Source organism: Anomaloglossus baeobatrachus, chromosome 1 (assembly GCF_048569485.1).
Source record: "Anomaloglossus baeobatrachus isolate aAnoBae1 chromosome 1, aAnoBae1.hap1, whole genome shotgun sequence".
In the NCBI taxonomy this organism is placed as follows: domain Eukaryota; kingdom Metazoa; phylum Chordata; class Amphibia; order Anura; family Aromobatidae; genus Anomaloglossus; species Anomaloglossus baeobatrachus.
Window position 1 is genome coordinate 242,254,934 of NC_134353.1, and position 24,404 is coordinate 242,279,337.

Here is a 24,404-nt window from a genome sequence, read left to right on the forward strand (position 1 = left end):
CCAGAGGCTGCTGGGAGGAAATAAGTTCATTTTTCCTCAGCAGCTGCACTTTCAACATGTATCCACAGATTAACCCTATATGCCTCTATACAAGTTTGGTATCTCTGTAATTGGCCCGCCCTGGAGAATTATACTCCTGGGTCATATTTACTGCACAATAAATGACATAAAACAAAACCCTAAAAACATTGGCGAGACTGCGTTTTTGGATCCTTGTTCCTATTCAGTGGCGTACCGTCAATAGAGGCAGGCCCCGCCACTGCTATGGGGCCCGTGAGCTGGAAGGGCCCGGGGGCGGCTGCCAGCGGTGTCAGCTCCAGCACTGGGCACCACGCTCAGGATCGCACTTTCAAATGTATTGGCATCGCAGATGCCGATACACTTGAAACCGACGATGAGACCGAGCGCAGCGCTACCTCTCATCATTGTCCCCTGTGTCTGTGACAGTTCAGCACAGCGATGATGTCAGTAGGGAGAGCCAGTCGCCACTGTGTTGATATGTGTAGAGCACAGACAGCGGACGAACAAGGAGCAGCGGCGGGGGACTGAAGAGAGGTGCGTATGCAGGGATGGACTGGGACAGCGGGGTGTCCCCCGGAGGGCCCCGAGTCTTCGGTGGGGCCCCCCCGAGCTTCTTATAGGGCTGGTTAAGGCTGGTTAACCCCAGGCTGGTAGCCTCGGGCTGGGCTTTGGAAGGGGACCCCAGGCAGCTTCACCAGCAACTGTGCCAGGGCCGCCTGTGTCTGTGTCGGCCGGGGCTGCAGTGCGCATTCAGATGTTCGTGTGCCGCACTGGCCATGTCACAGTTAACAGACGCTGCCTGTGTCTCCTGTGACGTCAGGCTGTGTGCCCTGGACTCCTGCTTCCCGCCAGAGAGGATCTGTAATGGAGCCTGCAGGCTGGACCGGAGACAAGCCGTGGGGAAGGTAAGAACTCCTCTAATATGTGTGTATGTTTGTGTATGTTTTATATATCTGTTTATATGACACTTTTTTTATATGAATGAGTATATGTTTGTGTACATGTGTATGTATATATATGCCTGTGTCTAAGTATTTGTGCTTGTCTGAGCATGTGCTTGTCTGTGTTGTGTGCATATGTGTCCACATACACACACACCACATACAGTGTTTAGGCTTGTGTCTGTGTGTCTACGTATGTGTGCATGTCTGTGCATGCATGTGTCTCTATCTACATATGTGTGCATGTCTGTGCATGTGTTTTCCTGTTTGCATGTCTACATATGTGTGCGCGTGTCTGTGTGCGTGCATGTGCCTGGCTGCATTCTTGTGCGTGTCTGTATGTTTGCGTGCGTCTGTCTGTGTGGTTACTGTATGTGTGCATATCTGTGTTCATGTGCGTGTCTGTGTGAATATGTGCATGTGTCTGTCTACATGCAACTGTCTGCATGTGTACATTTTTCTGCGTTTGTGCATGTCTGCCTATGTGTACGTGTGCCTGATTGTGTGTGCGTCAGCATATCTGTACATTTGTCTGTGTCTACACGTGTGTTCATGCTTGTGTGTTTACGTATGTATACATGTATGTGCTTGTCTGCATGAGTGTTCATGTCTGGGTGCATTTGTATGCATGTGTCTGTGTGCCTATCTGCGTATGTCTGTTTGCATATGTCTGTGTGCCTGTCTGCATGCATATGTCTGCCTGTGTTCGCATATCTGTGACTACATATGTAAGCGCAAGTGTGCATGTATGTGTGTCTACATACGTTTGCATGTCAGTGCATCTGCATATGTGTGTCTGTGCCCATCTGCGTGCATGTGTCAGTGTGTGCCTCTCTGCATATGTATGCATGTATGTGTGCTACATCACATATTTTAACATTGCTGCTATGCGTTGCGCTCTGATGTCAGCACGTGGCCTCGGACGGGTGGGGTGGTCATTTGACAGCGCCACATATGAAGCCGCAAGAGGACGCCGGAGGAGCACAGGGAGATGAGAAGAATCATTTTTTTCCTCCCTCTGTCAATGGACAGAGTAGGGAATATAGGAGCCCAGAATGGGGCAGTTTAGGGGCCTGGGATGGAGGAATATAGGAGGCCAGGATGAGGCAGTTTAGGGGCCTGGGATGGAGAAACATAGAAGCCCACTATGGGGCAGTTTAGAGGCCTGGGATGGAGGAACATAGGATCCCAGGATGTGGCAAGTTAGGGTCCTGGGATGGAGGAATATAGGGCCCAGATTGGGCAGTTTATGGGCCTGGGATGGAGGAACATAGGAGCCCAGGATGAGCCAGTTTAGGGGCCTGGTATGGAGGAATATAGGGGCCTAGGATGGGGTAGTTTAGGGGCCTGGGATGGAGGAACATAGGAACCCAGGAAGGGGCAGCTCAAGGGCCTGGGATGGAGGAACATAGGGGCCCAGGATGGGGGGACATAGGGGGATAGAATGGGAGATATTATTAATTACAGGGGTCCAGGAAGGGAGATATTATTAAATAAAGAGAGCCAGGATAAGGGACATAATAAGGCTATGTTCACACACTGCATATTTTACTGTGTTTTGAGATCACTAAGATGCCCCCAATGCACGTATTTCCTTCTCCCAGCAAAATCTATGAGATTTCTATTTTGCTGTCTACACGGTGCATCTTTTTTTGGCTGCGTTTTTGAAGATGCAGCATGTCAATTCTTTTTGCATTTTTTTGAGCCCTTCCAGTCAATAGATTTGACTTAAAAAATGCATTGGGCAAAACGCCTTAAAAACAGGTCTTTGGTGCGTTTTTTAGGACAAAAACGCTGCATCTTTGTGGTAAAAAAAAAAAAGATGCAGTGTGTGAACATAGCCTTACTGTATGGGGCCAGAATAAGGAACATACATTATTGGTTTATGATGGTAAATAGTGGAGATAATTACTGTAGGGGCAAATTAGGGGCCATTATTACTGATTAAATATAATTTAATTTTGAGGATACTGTCTTCCATGGGGGAACAAAACTCTGATGTAGTGCAGAAATTGGGGAAAAAGTGTGGAATATGCTCTGGAAGTGATCAGCTATAGGTGACTGTTATTTTCTGTAGTCACGGCAGAAAGAAGTGATGGCAGTCAGCGTCGGACGAAGAGGAAAAGCGAAGATGAATAACTTCAGCTAGAGACATCACTGGTAAGTCAGTGTATTAGATGTTGTTAGGTTGACCATGGGTGGGTCACAACTGTTGCCAGCGATGACCAAATGCGGAGAGGGTCCCGGTCACCCCCTCGGCTTCCCTTAACTTTAATGAGATACAGAGACAGGAATCTCCACATAAGGCAAGAGAGTGAGCACTCTGAACTAACGTTTATTGTACATACAGGTTTTTATCAAGCTAATAGGGGCGTAGCTATGTCGTGTACAAAAGCATAACGTTCGTTTCTCGGCAAAGCATAAGTAAGTTTCATTTCTCCTTGGCTAAGCACAAGTCTTATCTGTCCTTGGCAGAATATAAGTTTATCTGGCCTTGGTTCTTCTCAGCGTCTGAAGCGTAGATAGGTCAGTCTGTGCTCTTTGCAAGCGGCGTGGGTGTCTATTCAATTTTAGTTAACTCTTTCCTCACAATGTACACACACACACTATACACTATATACACAGCTCCTGTGTATAATGTTACTGGTGGTCACCGTTTGGAGGATAGTAGGGACCATTATACTATATGTAGGCCCATTATACTGCATGTAGGCCTGTGTGGGGGTCACAGTTGGGGATCTTACTGTGTTGGGTGTCACCATTTAATGCTAGGGTAGTTGAAGAGGGGTACAGAATGGTCATCATATTGCGTGTGTGGAGGGTACTGTGGAGGAATTCACTCTGGGAGAACATAGTGTTTGTGGGGCACTTTTGTTGCCATTATATTTTATGGCTACAATGAAAGCGGACTCTAGGGGCTTTAATAGGAGGACAATTACTTGGTAAAGGCTGTAAAGTTGTGTAATATGCTCTTCCATGACCCAGCTGAATATTATTTTTTGGCAGTGGGGGGCAATTAGAAATTCTGCTATGGGGCCCCATGATTTCTGTATACGCCCCTGTTCCTATTTAAATGCACTTGGAATCTTTTCCCATTTTTTCCAGTTCAATTTTGAGGTAAAATGAATGGCGACATTGAAAACTGCACCGTCTTGCAAGAAAAACACCATGTGGATATGTGGAGGAAAATAAAACAGTTATGGCTCTTGGAAGAAGACAAACGAGCCAAAAGTAAAAATCAAATGTTTTTCTGCTACAGAAAGTGATTATTGGGCGACACATCCGCCATTTATGTCCTGTTTCCTCTAAGCTCAGTCGTTATTGAGGCTTCTCCACAGAGCTCCGCCATCCACCACCTTATGGTATTTCCAACATCGGCGCACTGTCTAAACGGTAGAGTCTAGATCCCAGTGGCCAGAAGGACCTCTGCTGACGTCACACCCATGTGACCGGCCTCTTGTGTGGGAGGAGCCTGTAGTTCCCGGCAGTCAGTGCACAGTTTGCCGTTCAAGTAGCAGGATTGTTTCCCATCTTCCCTGTTTCTGCTGTTTTTCTACCCCGACGTTTGTGATATAACAGAAGGTAATATCTGATGGAGCTTATCATGTATGAGCCTCAGGGGGAAATAAAAAGGGATTGTAGGTCACCGTCTCTGGGTGCAATAGTGTGCAGCAGTAGGTGCGATGCTCTGACCGTGGGGAGAGAGGGTGCGATGCTCTGCCTGTGGGAAGGGGGAGAGAGAGGGTGCGATGCTCTGCATGCGGGAAGGGGGAGAGAGAGGGTGCGATGCTCTGCCTGCGGGAAGGGGAGAGAGAGAGAGTGTGCGATGCTCTGCCTGCGGGAGGGGGGGGGAGAGAGAGAGGGTGCGATGCTCTGCCTGTGGGAATTGAGAGAGAGAGGGTGCGATGCTCTGCTTGGGGGAAAGAGGGGAGAGAGAGAGAGGGTGCGATGCTCTGCCTGGGGAAAGGGGGGGAGAGAGAGGGTGCGATGCTCTGCCTGGGGGAAGGGGGGGAGAGAGAGAGAGGGTGCGATGCTCTGCCTGGGGGAAGTGGGGGGAGAGAGAGAGGGTGCGATGCTCTGCCTGGGGGAAGGGGGGGAGAGAGAGAGAGGGTGCGATGCTCTGCCTGTGGGAAGGGGAGGAGAGAGAGAGGCTGCGATGCTCGGCCTGGGGGAAGGGGGGGGGGGAATGCAATGCTCTGTCTGTGAGGGTGTCGCAGAGCAGCACCCGGCGTCCCTGTTGTCTTTTCCCGTTAGAGGCATGGAGCGGGGGATAGATCCAGGAGGAGGGGATTGGAGCGGTCATTGTATATAAGGGAAGCCCATTGGATATTAAAGATGGAGCCAGAGATCCCAAAGGGCTGAATTCCACAATGATCTGTGACTGATACTGATGTGTTTATTAGCAGGTGATTATCAGCGCATTCATTATACACAGTTTATGGGAATTTGTGGCATTATTATTATTATTATTACTAATTATTGGTCATTTTTCTTTATAGAGTTCGGGGCACTATCGGCTCCACAGAGAATTCTTCCTCATCCACTGAATATGAAGGTTTCATCTATTGGAGAGAATCCCACAAGTGACATAAGAGGATATCTCTGTGTATACATTCTCTGCACTGTGTATTATATGGGGTGTACTTATATATTCTCTGTGCTGTGTATTATATGGGGTGTACTTATATATTCTCTGTGCTGTGTATTATATGGGGTGTACTTATATAATGTTTGTATTGATGCTTCTCTGTGTATATTCTCTGTACTGTGTATTATATGGGGTGTACTTATATATTCTCTGTACTGTGTATTATATGGGGTGTACTTATATATTCTCTGTACTGTGTATTATATGGGGTGTACTTATATAATGTTTGTATTGATGCTTCTTGTAATCTTCTATCATTGTAAGTTGTCATTTGCTCGTGTCTTGGTGATTTGATGATTCGGTGACGGTGTTTGTCCCCCCCTCAGAGGTTGTGTGGGTTTTATAAGTGGCCGCATTCACTTTGATATTGTCATGATTAAGAGCAGTCATCTGTGTGAGACGCGGTGATGGACAGGGTGTCCTTTTTTTCCCACTGTCTTTAATAAAGTTTCTTTTAATGAAGCTGTTGCTGGATTTCCTCTCTTCTATGGGGTCTCATAGATGCTACCATCACTAATTCAGGACTTAGTGGCAGCTATGGGCTGCTATTAACTCCTTATTACCCCGATTACCATCACACCAGGGCAATCAAGATGATCCAGGTAAAGTGCTGGGATTGTCACATCTAATGGATGCAGCGATCCTGGAAGCTGCAGGCTGATATTTTTAGGCTGGGGGGGGGGCAGCCTAATAACCATAGGCCTCCCCAGTCTGAGAATACCAGCCACCAGTTGTGAGGCTTTATCTTGGCTGGGTATCAAAATTGAGGGGACTGCACGCTGTTATTTTACTGTACAATATAGACCCACCGGCGGCTGTGATTGGTTGCAGTCAGACAGCTGTCAGTCAGTGTGGGGGTGCATCTGACTGCAACCAATCACAGCCACCAGTGGGCAGGGGAAGCCGTGAATATGTATGAGCCTAATGAGCGGCCCAGGAAGAAGAATGAGAGGCCGCAGGAGCAGTGTGACAGCCGCGCCGGTGATCGGTGAGTATGAAGTGCTTGCTCCTACCCCTTTGTGCCGGATTCTGGTCCCCATAGACTTTTTATGGGGACCAGCATCTGACCAGACACCGGGGATCAATCCCCCATTGACCTGGAGCCAGCGGGGGATTGATCTGCCAGTCCTCCAAAACACAGAAAGAAGTGACATGCTGCTGCTTTTCCCTTCCACAAAAACTGCAAGGAACAAAGAAGCGACGTGTGCACAGCCTGTCTGAATTCTCATAGACTTTGCTGGGGAAGACAATGCATGCAGTTTTGGGCAACAAACCACCAAAAAATGTGGCAAAATACGCAGCGTGCGCACAGGGCCTAAAGATGGAATTGCTGTTCGTTAACTTCCCAGACCTGTGACAGTGGCCGGTGTGTAATGTGTGGCAGACGGACAGGAGGTATGAGAACGGCCTCTGACCGCACCACATCCTTAGCTCTTCATTATATTACCTGACCAGTGTGTAAGGTGTGGCAGACGGACAGGAGGTGTGAGAACGGCCTCTGACCGCACCACATCCTTAGCTCTTTATTATATTACCTGGCCGGTGTGTAATGTGTGGCAGACGGACAGGAGGTGTGAGAACGGCCTCTGACCGCACCACATCCTTAGCTCTTCATTTTATTACCTGGCCGGTGTGTAATGTGTGGCACATGGACAGGAGGTATGAGAACGGCCTCTGACCGCACCACATCCTCAGCTCTTCATTATATTATCTGGCCGGTGTGTAATGTGTGGCAGACGGACAGGAGGTATGAGAACGGCCTCTGACCGCACCACATCCTCAGCTCTTCATTATATTATCTGGCCGGTGTGTAATGTGTGGCAGACGGACAGGAGGTGTGAGAACGGCCTCTGACCACACCACAGCCTTAGCTCTTCATTGTATTACCTGGCCGGTGTGTAATGTGTGGCAGACGGACAGGAGGTAGAGAACGGCCTCTGACCGCACCACATCCTTACCTCTTCATTTTATTACCTGGCATAACACTACTCACTAGTGATTGATGGCCCTGACAGAAGTTATGAAGCATTGAACGACCCCCCTATTACATGGAATACATTACAAGCTGCGGTCAGACACATTTCACCTATATGATGAATATAGCACCATGTACATCATTGTGAATAGATTTATTTCATAAAATAACCACTTTAAAGGGAATAAACCTTACATAGCAAAGTTTGTAATACTGAGTTGAAAGAAAGAAAAATCTGCAAAGGGCGCCCTGCAACTAAAGGTCTTATCCTGATTAACTACTCATTAATTTTTTTTCTTTCCTTCGACTCCATGTGTAACACAACAAGAAACTTTAGTAACGTTCAGAAGTGTCTTCATCAAGACATTGGTCTCTTCCAGCCAATCACTGACCTCAGCAACTCGTTCCAGCTACATCGGATGAGCCACGGAGATCTGTGATTGGCTGCAGCAATGTTGACGTGATGTCACAGCCAAACAGCATAGAACATCACCGCAGTGAAGACGGTGCTCAATCTGGTTTGGGGGTGTACATTTACACCGCGTGCAGAATTATTAGGCAAGTTGTATTTTAGAGGATTTTTTTTATTATTGATCAACAACTATGTTCTCAATCAACCCAAAAGACTCATAAATATCAAAGCTTAATATTTTTGGCAGTTGGAGTGGGTTTTTTTTTAGATTTGGCTATCTTAGGAGGATATCTGTTTGAGCAGGTAACTATTACTGTGCAGAATTATTAGGCAACTTAATAAAAACCAAATATATTCCCATCTCACGTGTTTATTTTCACCAGGTAAACCAATATAACTGCACAAAATTTAGAAATAAACATTTCTGACATGCAAAAACAAAACCCCAAAAAATGAGTGACCAATATAGCCACCTTTCTTTATGATGACACTAAGCAGCCTACCATCCATAGATGCTGTCAGTTGCTTGATCTGTTTACGATCAACATTGCATGCAGCAGCCACCACAGCCTCCCAGACACTGTTCTGAGAGGTGCACTGTTTTCCCTCCCTGTAGATCTAACATTTTATGAGGGACCACAGGTTCTCTATGGGGTTCAGATCAGGTGAACAAGGGGGCCATGTCATTATTTTTTTCATCTTTTAGATCTTTACTGTTCAGCAACGCTGTGGAGTAGTTGGATGCATGTGATGGAGCAATGTCCTGCATGAAAATCATGTTTTTCTTGAACGATACCGATTTCTTCCTGTACCACTGCTTGAAGTTGTCTTCCAGAAACTGACAGTAGGTCTGGGAGTTGAGCTTCACTCCATCCTCAATTCGAAAAGGTCCCACAAGTTCATCTTTGATGATACCAGCCCATACCAGTTCCCCACCTCCACCTTGCTGGCGTCTGAGTCGGAGTAGAGCTCTCTGCCCTTTACTGATCCAGCATCTGACCCATCAAGAGTCACACTCATTTCATCAGTCCATAAAACCTTTGAAAAACCAGTCTTAAGATATTTCTTGGCCCAGTCTTGATGTTTTATCTTATGTTTCTTGTTCAAAGGTGGTGGTTTTTCAGCCTTCCTTACCTTGGCCATGTCCCTGAGTATGGCACACCTTGTGCTTTTTGATACTCCAGTAACGTTGCAGCTCTGAAATATGGCCAAACTGGTGGCAAATGGCATCTTAGCAGCTTTACACTTGATTTTCATCAATTCATGGGCAGTTATTTTGCGCCTTTTTTGCCCAGCACGCTGCTTGCGACCCTGTTGGCTATTTGACATGAAACGCTTGATTGTTCGGTGATCACGCTTCAAAAGTTTGTCAGTTTCAAGACTGCTGCATCCCTCTGAAAGACATCTCACAATTTTGGACTTTTCAGAGACCGTCAAATCTCTCTTCTGACCCATTTTGCCAAAGGAAAGGAAGTTGCCTAATAATTAAGCACACCTTATATAGGGTGTTAATGTCATTACACCAGACCCCTCCTCATTACAGAGATGCACATCACCTGATTTACTTAATTGGTAGTTGGCTCTCAAGCCTATACAGCTTGGAGTAGGACAACATGTATAAAAAGCATCATGTGATCAAAATACTCATTTGCCTAATAATTCTGCACACAGTGTATTTGCACAGTCAGTGTTTGCAACGTTTTGGAAGTAGCGTGTTTGTTTGCATACAGAATGCTGCATTCTACAGTACAAGCACAGTGGATGGATTTATAGAAATCTCTTGCCCACGGTGCTTCTTTTCTCTGCTCCGTAAACTTACATGTGGCACGGCTTTCCAAGCTGCAGCATGTCAATTCATGTTCCTGTGGCCAGAATGTTCTCCATAGGGAGAAAAAAGCAAAAGTAGGTAGCACACTGAACCCTGATAGTAGGCACGGACTGCTGCATTCTCCTGCAGAGCACACTCACATTTCCACAGGCGGGCTGACACTGCGTCAGCTGCTGTACATGCAACCTAAGAGCTTACTTTGTAGTCTTCCATATCACTTAGTCTATGTGAAAAAAAATAATGTGAACACTTTCAAATCTAGTACCACTAATATACTAATCGCATACTGATAGATGACAGACTGAACATGAGTCAACAGTGTGATGCAGCAGCAAAAAAGACAAGCACAATTTTGCAATGTATTAACAGAAGCACAGATAATAATAAGTTTTATTTCTATAGCGCCAACATATTCCACAGCGCTTTACAATTCAGAGGGGACATGGACAGACAATATGAGAATACAAAATAACAAAATTAAGATACCAGGAGGAGTGAGGGCCCTGCTCGTAAGCTTACATTCTATGAGGAAATAGGGGAGACACAAAAGGTAAATGGGGGGAGAAAAGCTTGTCATATATGGTCCAGCCATCGATCACGTGAAGTAATTATCACCCTCTACTCCTCTTTGGTCAGACCTCATCTGCAATTCTGAGCACCACGTCTTAAAAAAAGACATAAACAAATTGGAGCAAGTTCACAGAAGAGCAGCCAGAATGGTGACCGGTCTATAAACTGTCCGATGAGGAATGGTTACAGGATTTGGGAATGTTTAGCTTGAAAAAAAGAAAACGGAGAGGAATCTTAATAGCCGTCTGCAAATATCTCAAAGGCTGTCGAACTAGGGTTGACAAGGACAAGGACAAGGACAAGTAAAGAATAGAAGCAATGGAATAAAACTGATTGGGAAGCGTCACAGATTAGATTTTGGAATAAAAACCTTTTGACAGTGAGGGTGATCAATGGCTGGAACCACAAGAGGTAATGAGTTCCCCTTCAATGGAAGACGTAAAAAGGAGACTGGACAGACACCTGTGTGGGATGATATAGTGAATCTTGCTTTGAGCAGGGAGTTGAACCTGATGACCCTGGAGGTCCCGTCCAACTATAACATTCTATGATTCTACTGCAGATAATCTACAGATACAGTAGAATAAATCCCAATTGGCATGATGACATGGTTTTTAGCCAAGTGTGTCCATTTTAAAAACGCCCCTAGGGACCTGGTCCTTTAGCCCACTAGAGTTTAGCATTTTCATAGCGAGCAGGCTAAATCCCAGTGGGCAGAAGGACCTGGTCCATTAGATCACTAAGTCTTGTATTAAAACAGTTATTGGGACCTGGTCCTTTAGCCCACTAGGATTTAGCTTTCGCATAGAGAGCAGGCTAAATCCCAGTGGGCAGAAGGAGCCAGTCCTTTTTCCCACTAAGAATTGTATTAAAACACTCATTAGGACCTGATCCTTTAGCCCACTAGGATTTAGCTTTCTCATAGAGAGTAGGCTAAATCCCAGTGGGCAGAAGGACCTGGTCCTTTTTTCCCCACTAAGAGTTGTATTAAAACACTCATTAGGACCTGGTCCTTTAGCCCACTAGGATTTAGCTTTCTAATAGCAGGCTAAATCCCAGTGGGCAGAAGGACCTGGTCCCTCTGCCCACTGGCAAATAGCTGGCTCTGGATAGAGAAAGCTAAATCCCAGTGGAAGGATCCATTAGATCACTAAGTCTTGTATTAAAACAGTTATTGGGACCTGGTCCTTTAGCCCACTAGGAATTAGCTTTCTCATAGAGAACAGGCTAAATCCCAGTGGGCAGAAGGACCTGGTCCTTTTTTCCCCCACTAAAAATCGTATAAAAACACTCATTAGGACCTGGTCCTTTAGCCCACTAGGAATTAGCTTTCTCATACAGAGCAGGCTAAATCCCAGTGGGCAGAAGGACCTGGTCCCTCTGCCCACTGGGAAATAGCCGATTCTATAGAGAGAAAGCTAAATCCCAGTGGAAAGAGGGACCTGGTCCTTCTGCCCACTGGGATTTAGCCACGACCCTGTCTAAACCTCCCTCGTGTTTGTCCCACTGTACATTTAGCAGACAAATAAAGTTATTGAGGAAAAAAAAACACATGCTCTCCTCGTTCTCTCCTTGACTGGCTGACGTCACTAGTGAGCGCGCTGTGGCGCTTTATTGTAACCGTCACCTGCTGAGCGGCAAGCCTGTGCTGCCGTCCTCCGCCCCTCTCCAGCACACTGGGACCCGCCGTCCACGTTTCCCTCAGGAGAACGGTCTTCCGTGTTCGGCTTCGCGTTCCCTCCTCCCGGCGGGTGTCGTCCAGTGGTGACCCGGGAGGAACCCGGCACGGGTAATGTCGGAGGGGCAGCAAGACGCCTCCGGGTGGGGCTGGGACTATGTGTGGATCCTTCTGCTGAACGCGGGGCTGCTGGCGGCGCTGGTGTACGGGGCCTGGCGGGTGTACGGTAGATGGAGAGGCAGCGGGAGCCGAGCGGCCTGCACGTTACCCCGCATGAAGAGGAGAGACTTCACCCTGCAGCAGCTGCGAGACTACGACGGGACCAAGAACCCCCGCATCCTGCTGGCCGTGCACGGGAAGGTGTTCGACGTGACGGAGGGCAGCAAGTTCTACGGGCCTGGTGAGAGGGCACTGGGGGCTGGAAAGCGAGTACCATGGGGCCCAGGGCTGCTGGGGGGGGTATACAGGGTGGACACAGCTGAGGAGAAGGTGCAGAGTGAGCCCAGAGCTACTGAGAGGGTGCAGGGTGAGCCCAGGGCTACTGAGAGGGCACAGGGTGAGCCCAGAGTTACTGAGAGGGTGCAGGGTGAGCCCAGGGCTACTGAGGGTGCAGGGTGAGCCCAGGGCTACTGAGAGGGTGCAGGGTGAGCCCAGGGCTACTGAGAGGGTGCAGGGTGAGCCCAGGGCTACTGAGAGGGTGCAGGGTGAGCCCAGGGCTACTGAGAGGGTGCGGGGTGAGCCCAGGGCTACTGAGAGGGTGCGGGGTGAGCCCAGGGCTGCTGAGAGGGTGCGGGGTGAGCCCAGGGCTGCTGAGAGGGTGCGGGGTGAGCCCAGGGCTGCTGAGAGGGTGCGGGGTGAGCCCAGGGCTGCTGAGAGGGTACGGGGTGAGCCCAGGGCTGCTGAGAGGGTACGGGGTGAGCCCAGGGCTGCTGAGAGGGTACGGGGTGAGCCCAGGGCTGCTGAGAGGGTACGGGGTGAGCCCAGGGCTGCTGAGAGGGTACGGGGTGAGCCCAGGGCTGCTGAGAGGGTACGGGGTGAGCCCAGGGCTGCTGAGAGGGTACGGGGTGAGCCCAGGGCTGCTGAGAGGGTACGGGGTGAGCCCAGGGCTGCTGAGAGGGTACGGGGTGAGCCCAGGGCTGCTGAGGGGGCACGGGGTGAGCCCAGGGCTGCTGAGGGGGCACGGGGTGAGCCCAGGGCTGCTGAGGGGGCACGGGGTGAGCCCAGGGCTGCTGAGGGGGCACGGGGTGAGCCCAGGGCTGCTGAGGGGGCACGGGGTGAGCCCAGGGCTGCTGAGGGGGCACGGGGTGAGCCCAGGGCTGCTGAGGGGGCACGGGGTGAGCCCAGGGCTGCTGAGGGGGCACGGGGTGAGCCCAGGGCTGCTGAGGGGGCACGGGGTGAGCCCAGGGCTGCTGAGGGGGCACGGGGTGAGCCCAGGGCTGCTGAGGGGGCACGGGGTGAGCCCAGGGCTGCTGAGGGGGCACGGGGTGAGCCCAGGGCTGCTGAGGGGGCACGGGGTGAGCCCAGGGCTGCTGAGGGGGCACGGGGTGAGCCCAGGGCTGCTGAGGGGGCACGGGGTGAGCCCAGGGCTGCTGAGGGGGTATGGGGGTGTGGAGAGGGTATGGGCTGGGCATATCTCTTCCAAACCTTTCTGGGTGTCTCATTATGGATGGTCCGGCCGAGATGCACGTTATGGACTTGCCATAGAAGTCTGCTAGAAGGGGTCCTATTGATGCTTGTGAACTCATATAGATTAGACTCAGGGTCCCGGGAATATTATATTAACAGGAAGATTAAATATAAATATAATCTTTATTTGGTATAAAATATCACACCACCAGTGTATAATATCTAAATAATGACCAAGGGGGGTCAATTCTGTAACAGTAGGAAATACAAGTGTATTCAATAAACACAGTAATAAAGTTATATCGTGAGTTTCACATAGAAGGATCACACAAATAGCCAAACTTAGCTTGAGGACTGTAATTGATCTGTTCAGGCAGCGCCATGTAATGGAAATTCATTAAAATAGTGCGGTCCAAAGGGATCCAAGTAGCTATAAAGTCCAGGCAGCTATACACTGGTACTGTCCAGGTGTCCTTGTTAGCAAGGTGAACCATCAGTCATCATAGATATCATATCAAGTCTCCACCTCGACGCGTTTCCCCACATACAAAAACGTGGTTCATCAGGAGGCCGTGTAGGTATGATGTCAGATATGCAGGTCCATGGCGCCAAACAGTGCTTCTCTCACCCACTTGAAAACCTGCGGCACTTACTCACCTGCTGCATCTGGTGTAGCCTTTAATAGATGTGCACCCCTTTTTTACACAAGGTGTGGGTTCTGGCTGCCTTATGTCCTGGGAGGCAGTACAGGGTCCCAATAGAGGTGGTCCCCATAATTCAACAAGTAACATCCGTAGGAACCACCAAAAATGACTGATAGATGAGTCCTCCATCCCCCGTCTCGCCTGGTGAGATGGCCTTCAGGAAGTGTGCTTCACTACTTCCATGACTCCCCTAAAAGTGAGTGGAGACATTGGTCTCCTCTCCGGTCCTTCATCTGGATGAAATGTGTGGAAAGTTATCTCAAGTGGCGCGAGTTGAGGACACACATCTGGGACTGCCGCATGTCAGATGTTTATTGTGAATATTATGAATATAACTGGAAACTATTCTTCATAGTACCCAATTTGACATATGGCTGCTATCGGGGCAACCTGTCCGGTCAGTGCAGGAAAGTAGGACTGTTATCTAATATTCCTTACATGACATCTGTCTATAGCACTAATCTGAAGTGCAGCCTCTTCTTCCCAGCACCTTCAACTATACAGAGAAGATCTATATACAAATCCAGGAGAAAAAGTCCATGGGAGACACGAGAGCTGTAAAGAAAAGATCCCCACTGATCCCAAGTATTGGGCTCCCAAAGTCCCCTTTGTGACATGCGTGTGCGACCACGGCTCTTCACTGTCTTTAGAAGCAGTGGTCTTATGCTCTCTATTATTAGTGGGGGGTCTCGGCATCCTCACTCCTAGAGGTCATACATCCTGTGAATAGAGAAATATTTCTTCCAAGAAGCTATTAGCTAAATACTCATTTCGTCATCAAGCTTTCCTATGCAAATGACGCTGCTTGCATAAAGTGGGTGATCCTCCCAAGTGAGACTTCCTACCCCACAATGCCACACAGTGCAGATCTGTCAGACTGGTGGGGTCCAGGAAACTGGATCCAACAATTTTTCAAACTATGTTTTACCTTCACACCTTTGACAATCCTCATTAACGCATCACTGGATTATTTGGTTTTAGCCTATATCAATGCCTACAGGGGTTGTCTCATCATCAAACGTGGGTAACCTTTCTAAGTGCTTGGAAACACAATCAATTTTCTTCTTAAGAATCTTCTTTGTTCTCAAGAATGGAGGGATTTTTTAAAAAACCTTATTTATTTTTTATTTTTTGTTGCTCATTGCCTAGGTTATAGTCAACCCCCTCAGTGTATTAGAGGTGGCCATTCTCTTCAGGCAAGGAGCAGTGTGCTTACATGCTCTTCTTCTTCTTTTTTTTTTTTTTTTTTTTTTTTTTTTATAGAGCTTTTATAGGTAAACCTGTCTTTTCCCACATAAATATTTCCCTGCAGATAAAGGGGGTAAATGGTGTTTGAATCATGTCTGTCAGGCTTACTTGCATCACAGCTACAGTGAGACTATAGAGTTATACCCTCTTTGGCTACTCGCTTCCAGTTTTTGGGGTGGTGCATGGAGCTGTTAGTCTCCGCTCACTACAGTGAGGGCAGTGTAGTCACTTCCCAGCACACTGAGTGGCTGTGTGTGTGTCTATCTCTCTCTGCAGGGGCGTGATTACAGCACTCTGTTTAGTGAGCGCGGACTCTAATGGCTCCCTGGACCTACCTGCGTGTTGCTGCAGGGGGGATAAAATTATTTCCCTGTAGCCTCTCTTCCAATAAACCAGGCAGGCACAATTTTGATATATTCTATACTCGTGTTTTTTGGTTCAAACAGGTTTCCTTTAGCTGCTGCTCTGAAGCTGAATGGATCTGGCCAGATTCAGAAACATCTCTGCGCTCCTCCAATGCTGCAGAGATAAAGCTGACTCTGCTTTCAGACTCAGCGAGCGCACAGCCATACGAATCATTAATCAATAGTACTCCTTCCCAGCAAATAAAAAGCCAGTGAGGCTGAGGAGTGGTGCACTTCTAAATAATGAAGATACGTTACCCCCCAAGCTGGCCATATACAGTAGATGTATAGTGACCATCCCCGACATTCTGATTAGTGTGTACTGGGGCCTCTCGCCTGATCGCAGATGTCACTGGGGATAAGGATCAGACAGTTGGATTTCGGGGCTGAGCCTTTTGTTCTCTTTAGGACCAGCTGCCACCTGATGTGTCTGGCAGTGACATACTTCCTAGCGAGCAGACCAGCACTTTTGTCCATAACGAGAGTGCATGTTCATGGAGTTTAGGGGTCCAGGAATGATGGCTTTTATTTGGCTGGCCTCCATCTAATGCCTATGACCAGAATTTGAATCAATGATTAGATGTTGTAGATTTCTAAGAGCAGAAATCTCCTAACAGTTCTGTAGCTGCTTTGTTCTGAAATCAACTCACAATTTCTGCTATTCTAATTTTCTAATTAGTTTCTTAAGCTTCAGTAATGGCTCCTTCACAAACAGAAATAACCTCCCTTGCCCTAGAAGTCTGCTGATTATGGCAGATTATATTGTGTATGGAGCAAAAGACGCGGGCTCAGTGTGCGGTTAGACTCTTACTATAAGCCCAGTCCAGTGTGATTACTGTCTGTGTGGGGTTAGGCTCTTTGTAAACACTGTCTGTATGGGGTTAGGGTACCGTCTCACTTAACGATGCACTAGCGATCCTGACAACGATTTGACCTGGTCAGGATCGCTGGTGCGTCAATACATGGTCGCTGGTGAGCTGTCAATCAGGCAGATCTCACCAGCGACTCTGCGCTTGGGAACCAAGGTACACATCGGGTTACTAAGCCAAGCGCTTTGCTTAGTTACCCGATATTTACCCTGGTTACGTGTGCAGGGAACCAGCGCCGGCAGCCTGTAAGCTTGTACGCTGGTAACCAGGGTAAATATCGGGTAACCAAGCAAAGCGCTTTGCTTGGTTACCCGATATTTACCTTGGTTACCAGCGTACACTCCTTAGCGCTGGCTCCCTGCACACGTAGCAAGTGTAAATATCGGGTAACTAAGAAAAGCGCTTTGCTTAGTAACCCGATGTGTACCCTGGTTAAGTGTGCAGGGAGCCAGCGCTAAGCGGTGTACGCTGGTAACCAAGGTAAATATCGGGTAACCAAGCAAAGCGCTTTGCTTAGTTACCCGATATTTACCTTGCTTACCAGCGTAAGCTACTTACCCAGTCTGTGCTCATTGGTCTCCCGCAGTCAAACATGCTGATGTGTGCTGCCCAGCGGGAGACCAGCGAGCAAAAAATGAACCAGAACAGTGTGGAACCATCAGCGATTTCACAGCAGGGGCCAGGTCGCTGCTTAGTATCACACACAGCGAGATCGCTGATGACGTCACTGGTACGTCACAAAACCTGTGACTCAGCAGTGATCTCACTATGCGAGAAGTACCCCTTAGTCTTACTGTAAGCCCAGACCAGTGCGATTACTGTTCTTAGTACTGTGTGACTGGATCTCAAACAGACTTTCCCTGGCATTTTTGTGAAATACCATCTAGCCTCAGCTCAGCTGGCATGTTACATTTTTCACATTGTGATTTGTAATATTTTCCTGGCGAATGACTAAGGCAAAATTACATATTTGGCAATGTCAACTTTGTAAAATTCACAGCACATTCCAGAGCTAGAAGAAAAAAATCCTTATCGTGTGCACGTCTCGTGTTGGGAGAATTGATCACGTTTAGATGGAGTCTAGATCAGTGCCATACCTCATGCAACATGAGTTCGAACAGGCAGCAGTGAGTGCTTTCCACAGCCTGCACTTGAGGGCTGCATGGCTCTGACTGCTAATGTACTGAAGTTGTTGGCCTTCAGTTAAAGGAGTTTTCCGGCTTATTTTAACTTTTTCTTGTTATTTCACTATTGGGCTACATTGGGGCAGGTAAGTAGATAGTGACTACTTACCTGCCCTGCTGTCCGCCTCTCTCCCCCAGCTCAGAGCGGTCATGTGACTGCTCCTACCGTGATTTTGCTGCTTCCTGTGATGTCACGATGACAAGTGCAGGGGCTTATGCGCCTGCCTAGTCGACTGTCAGCACAGGCAACGTCATGTACCTGCCCTGCTGGGCAGGTCAGTGCGTGATGTCCCTGCACCCTCCCACACATCCCATAGTGCAGGGGTCTCGCTGCCTGTATGCTGCATGCAGCACCCATGCTGCTGGCAGCGCACAGGCAAATGGGCCCCCCCCTTCCTGAACGTGGCCTATGCTGGGAGCCCATGCAGTCCATTGTATATCAGATGCCATATTCCAGGATGCCCTGCAGAGCCTCTGTATACAGCGATGATCAGCCACCGGCCAATCAGAGGCAGCAGCTGATCAGTGGAGAAGCTGCATAGAGAGTGCGTCCCTGCACCGTGCCTGGAGATCAGTCATCTGATATACAGCGCTGACTGCACAGCCCCCTGCAGAGGCCGCGATCAGCAAGGAGGGGGGTGCGGCCACAAGAGGCACACAGGACACCGAGGGAACGAGGACAGGTGAGGAGGATTTGTTTGTCGTTGTGTTTTTTTGTTTTTTTTTTGCACGTGTGAAGACTGACAGACTAGGGGGACAATTCTACAGGACAGAGCATTGCTACAAGAAGAGGAGCCCAAGGGGACATTACTACAGGATGGGCACAATACTATAGGATGGGCACATTACTATAGTATGGGGACAGGGATGGGCACATTACTACATTATATGTACGGTGGATGTGAGGTGATTGTGCTGCACAGATGAGAAGCAGGATCACTGCTGTGTACTACCAATGATTGGAAATACAGAGCAGTGATATGTCATCTGTGACTGCTCAAGCACTTCACATCCACCGCACATATAATGTAGTAATGTGCCCATCTTTGCTGGTGCGTTGAGAGATCAGTGCTGGGGCAGAATACTGACAGCCAATGAGTGTGCAGGGGGCGGGGCTGGACAGAGGCTGGGCGGTGCCAGCTCTGACTGTGAAGTTCGGCAGTCAGGCATGCCATGTTTGGTTGAGCTGCATGTAAACAGAGCTGCAGAGAATAAAGGGATAATTCAAGAGGAACAAAAGTTAGAAAACAAAAAAAGTAATGTAGGGGTGATTTATATGACAATACAGCACAATTAGCTTACAAAATTTTTTTAGTTTGTCGGACAACTCCTTTTAAAGGCTACAAGTTACAGAACCTTTACCTGTAGTGCAGGACACTCCTCACCAGTGTAGTGTTTAGGGATCCGAGATTAATGCGTTATGTACACAGTGTTATCTGACATTTGCCTATGCTGGTTACTGTTCGGTGACCGAGAGTCATGTAACAGAGAAGGTTAATCTCTACTTCTCTCCCCTGCACATCATAATGGTCTGGAGCCTGTAACCCAACACACCAATCTGTAATACCTCATACATAAAATAGGAGATTAATGACTGTAGGTGAAAAGCCTTGTGGAAATCTGGAGATTTGCTTCTGGCAGTGGTATACTTTTTGAGCATTCTACTACGGTTCTCTGCGACATGCCACTGTATCCACACAAAAAGCCAAAAATTCATAGAAACCCAAAACATTATGGAGGTTATGATTATTAATATTTATAAAGCACCATTAATTCCATGGTGCTGTACATGAGAAGGGGTCACATACAGAATACATATTCAAGTTACAATAGACAGACTGGTACAGAGGGGAGATTAAAATATATATTTTTATTAACAAGATCTAAAACACATTGCATAAAAATAAAGGTTTTGTTTCCAAATTTTTGTGTACATCGTGTATTTATTTTTGATGTATTTGTTTATCAATCAATGCACAAGCACTTTTCCATAGTCCCACAAGTAACATCCCATTTTTCCATCAATGCTTGCTAAATAGTATTTTTTTTTTTCCTGTACTTATGTGCACTAATATATTTTTTTGGGTTTTATGTTATGTCTGTTTACAAAAGAACGCACAAGTACGTTTTTATAAATTTGAGTAACATCTTATTTTTTCAAATATTTATTGCTATTAGCATTATTTATTTATTTTTTTTTTTTGTTTTAATCCCTTTTTTGAACAAGCACCTGCACTTTACTATATATTTATTAGATCGTGTTAGACAGATTGTAAATGTACGTATTGCATCCCCACCCATTTGTGCATAATAGCCAAATCTTTATATTTATGCAATGTGTTTCAGATAGTGTTATAAAAATATATTTTTAATCGCCATAATGTTTTGGGTTTCACTGTATCCACATGTAAAACACATTCACAAATGCTACAGATGTATGGTAAGAATTTTCCGCTGTCACATCTGCCCTTGTGGAGTATGTTGAGAGGCTGCGGATTTTTGATGCAGAACCTGTACCAAAACTGTGCAGTTATAAGTACAATAGACGAGGGGAGGTTTTGCAGTACAGTCCACCATGTTACACTCTGAAGATCCACACAGATTTATGTTGTATGTACCGTATATACTGGCGTATAAGACGACTTTTTACCCCCTTAAAATAATGGCTACAGTGGGGGGTCGTCTTATACGCCGGATATACGGGGGGGGGGGTGGTATATATATATATATATATATATATATATATATATATATATATATATATATATATATATATATATATATATATATATATATATATATATATATATATATATATATATATATATATGTACACTGCAGCGTCCAGGGGAGGTGGGGGCAGCAGCTCTGGAGCGCAGGGGAACGCAGCCTTTGATCTCCTGCACCCGCTCATATAATATGCACAGCCGCTGTCCATCTCCAATGGTGCTGAAATCGCACGCAGTGAGGGGCTGGGGCAGCGGTGCATATTATATGAGCCTGCGTCCCAGTGTGATCGCACATGCCCACCCCTGTGTTAGATTTGGCCCCCAGGCTGCTGCTCATTCTAAAATAAAAAAGCTTTACTTACCCCTGCAGCGTTTCTCCCCGTGTCCCTGCTTCCACTGTGATCAGGCAGGCAGAGATCTCAGGCTGCTGTGCCGATCACATGACCGCACTGAGAACCAGGAAGTGGAATAACAGAAGCACGGAGCCAGACAGGAGGGAGCTCAGCACTGCAGGAGATAAGGAAAGAGGGTTTTATTTTACTTTGGGCAGCAGCCTAGGGGCCATATCTGACACAGGGGGACTTGTGCGATCTATAGGGGCCATGGGCAGCACTATGGGGGCGATATCTGACACAGGGGGACTTGTTCGATCTATATAGGGGCCATGGGCAGCACTATGGGGGCGATATCTAACACAGGGGGACTTGTGCGATCTATATAGGGGCCATGGGCAGCACTATGGGGGCGATATCTGACACAGGGGGACTTGTGCGATCTATAGGGGCCATGGGCAGCACTATGGGGGCGATATCTGACACAGGGGGACTTGTGCGATCTATAGGGGCCATGGGCAGCACTATGGGGGCGATATCTGACACAGGGGGACTTGTGCGATCTATAGGGGCCATGGGCAGCACTATGGGGGCGATATCTGACACAGGGGGACTTGTGCGATCTATAGGGACCATGGGCAGCACTATGGGGGCGATATATAACACAGGGGGACTTGTGCGATCTATATAGGAGCCATGGGCAGCACTATGGGGGCGATATCTGACACAGGGGGACTTGTGCGATCTATAGGGGCCATGGGCAGCACTATGGGGGAGATATCTAACACAGGGGGACTTGTGCGATCTATATAGGGGCCATGGGCAGCACTATGGGGGCGATATCTAACACAGGGGGACTTGTGCGATCTATAGGGACCATGGGCAGCACTATGGGGGCGATATCTAACACGGGGACTTGTGCGATCTATAGGGGCCATGGGCAGCACTATGGGGGCGATATCTAACACGGGGACTTGTGCGATCTATATAGGGGCCATGGGCAGCACTATGGGGGCGATATCTAACACAGGGGGACTTGTGCGATCTATAGGGGCCATGGGCAGCACTATGGGGGCGATATCTAACACAGGGGGACTTGTGCGATCTATAGGGACCATGGGCAGCACTATGGGGGCGATATATAACACAGGGGGACTTGTGCGATCTATATAGGAGCCATGGGCAGCACTATGGGGGCGATATCTAACACAGGGGGACTTGTGCGATCTATAGGGGCCATGGGCAGCAGCATGGGGGCGTTATCTAACACGGGAACGTGTGCAATCCATAGGGGACCATAGGCAGCACAGGGGAACGTGTGCCATCACAAGGGGGCTATATTCAATATAAGGGGGCCATATCCAGATTAAGGGGGCTAATTTTAGGATGGGGGGCTATGAGGGACATATACCCTATATGATTTGTTAGAGGGACACTGGCATTATAAGATGGACCCCATTTAACATTAAAAAAAAAAATTCTCTTTTCCTTCACCAAATTTGGGGGTGCATCTTATAAAGCGAAAAATACGGTATATATCATACAGCAGGGGTCGGGAACCTATGGCTCGCGAGCCAGATATGGCTCTTTTGATGGCCGTATCTGGCTCGCAGACAGGGCTCCTACCTGTCTATGGGCAAATGCCGGGGCCCTGGAGAGCCGGGGGGGCCCACTCGGCCTCGTCAGTTCTCCTGTCCCTTGGCCGGGGCCCACTCGCCTTTATAGTTCTGCTGCCCCCGGCCGAGTTCCGGGGACCACAGTCCTCGGCAGCAATCTGCGGCGCCGTCACTTTAAGGCGCGCAGACATCCTGTTTTGAATTTCATCTGTGGGCGGAGCTACCGCCTTCTCAGTCCCACAGATGGAGGCGAGCTTCTGTCCGGCGCTGTGTGGGCCCCCTCTCCACCGTGACCTAATCGGGTAAATGCCCTCCCCGCCTCCCCATTATGGGCCCCGGTGAGCTGCTTCTAACCCCCCAGATGTATGCCCTGCCAATCCCCCCCCCCCCCGCCGATGCCGCGGGTGCTGTACCCGCCGAGCCGCGGGTGCAGGCCCCACAGAGCAGCAGAGTTGTATGTGTTTGTCTGTATGTAGCAGAGTTGTATGTGTTTGTCTGTATGTAGCAGAGTTGTATGTGTTTGTCTGTATGTAGCAGAGTTGTATGTGTTTGTCTGTAGCAGAGTTGTGTGTGTGTGTTTGTCTGTATGTAGCAGAGTTGTGTGTGTTTGTCTGTATGTAGCAGAGTTGTGTGTGTTTGTCTGTTTGTAGCAGAGTTGTGTGTGTTTGTCTGTTTGTAGCAGAGTTGTGTGTGTTTGTCTGTTTGTAGCAGAGTTGTGTGTGTTTGTCTGTTTGTAGCAGAGTTGTGTGTGTTTGTCTGTTTGTAGCAGAGTGTAGTACCATCGTTTCAGTCCAGTTGTGGCTTTATACAGCAGGGAGGAGCGTTCCTTGCTGTACTAAGTGAACATTGGAGCGATTGATCTGTCAATGGCCCTTTAAAAACATATTGTACGGCTCTCGCGGAATTAAAATTAACATGTTGCAATCAAAGCAGACTTTTTTTCATTTGGGAGTGGGGTAGTCTTATACAGTGAGTATATCCCAAATTCTATATTTTTAGGGCAGAAGTTGGGGGTCGTCTTATACGCCCAGTCGTCTTATACGCCGGCATATACGGTATATATGTGTGTGTGTGTGTGTGTGTGCGTGTAATATAAATATATAATATATATATATATATATATATATATATATATATATATATATATATATATATATATATATATATATATATATATATATATATATATATATATATATATATATATATATATATATATATATATATATATGATCCACAATGAAGAGATGAAAGGTCGCACTCCAAAGGTCGAATAAAATATTTTTCTTTTTATTCCACGATCACATCAGGGGTACAGGTAGTGAGGGAGGATGAGGGTGTGCCACGTCGGACGACGGCAGCCGTTTCGCAAGTAACCTTGCTTCTACGGGTCCAGTGCATGCAAAGGTGCTGCATCCACCCTTAAATAACAGGTGAATTGGGTGCAGCATCCTTGCGTGAATGAAGTGCAAATTAAAAACATATACCAGCTGCACATGTATCAAATTCACATAGAAACTTATTACATATCAATTCCAAAATGGATTATAAATAATCGTAACATACATGGGTATAGTTAGAGTAAAAAATTAAATATAGTGTTCATTATAGTTTAACCA

The 24,404-nt window shown here is 47.5% G+C and overlaps 1 protein-coding gene and 1 long non-coding RNA gene across 2 annotated transcripts in view; both read left to right on the forward strand.

Annotated features, from left to right (window-relative positions):
• The first annotated feature begins 858 nt into the window (after nucleotides 1–858).
• Nucleotides 859–4,229, forward strand: LOC142291486 (uncharacterized). The gene is made up of 3 exons (XR_012750499.1): nucleotides 859–926; nucleotides 3,040–3,122; nucleotides 4,068–4,229. It is a non-coding gene; the product is annotated as an uncharacterized LOC142291486 (long non-coding RNA).
• A 7,761-nt stretch (nucleotides 4,230–11,990) lies between these two features.
• The window catches only part of PGRMC2 (progesterone receptor membrane component 2), an 18,172-nt gene continuing 5,758 nt past the window's right edge, over nucleotides 11,991–24,404 (forward strand). Inside the window, exon 1 of the mRNA XM_075336060.1 lies at nucleotides 11,991–12,473. Coding sequence (XP_075192175.1) covers nucleotides 12,188–12,473 — 286 coding nt within the window. The 5' untranslated portion in view covers nucleotides 11,991–12,187. The remainder of the gene's footprint in view (nucleotides 12,474–24,404) is intronic.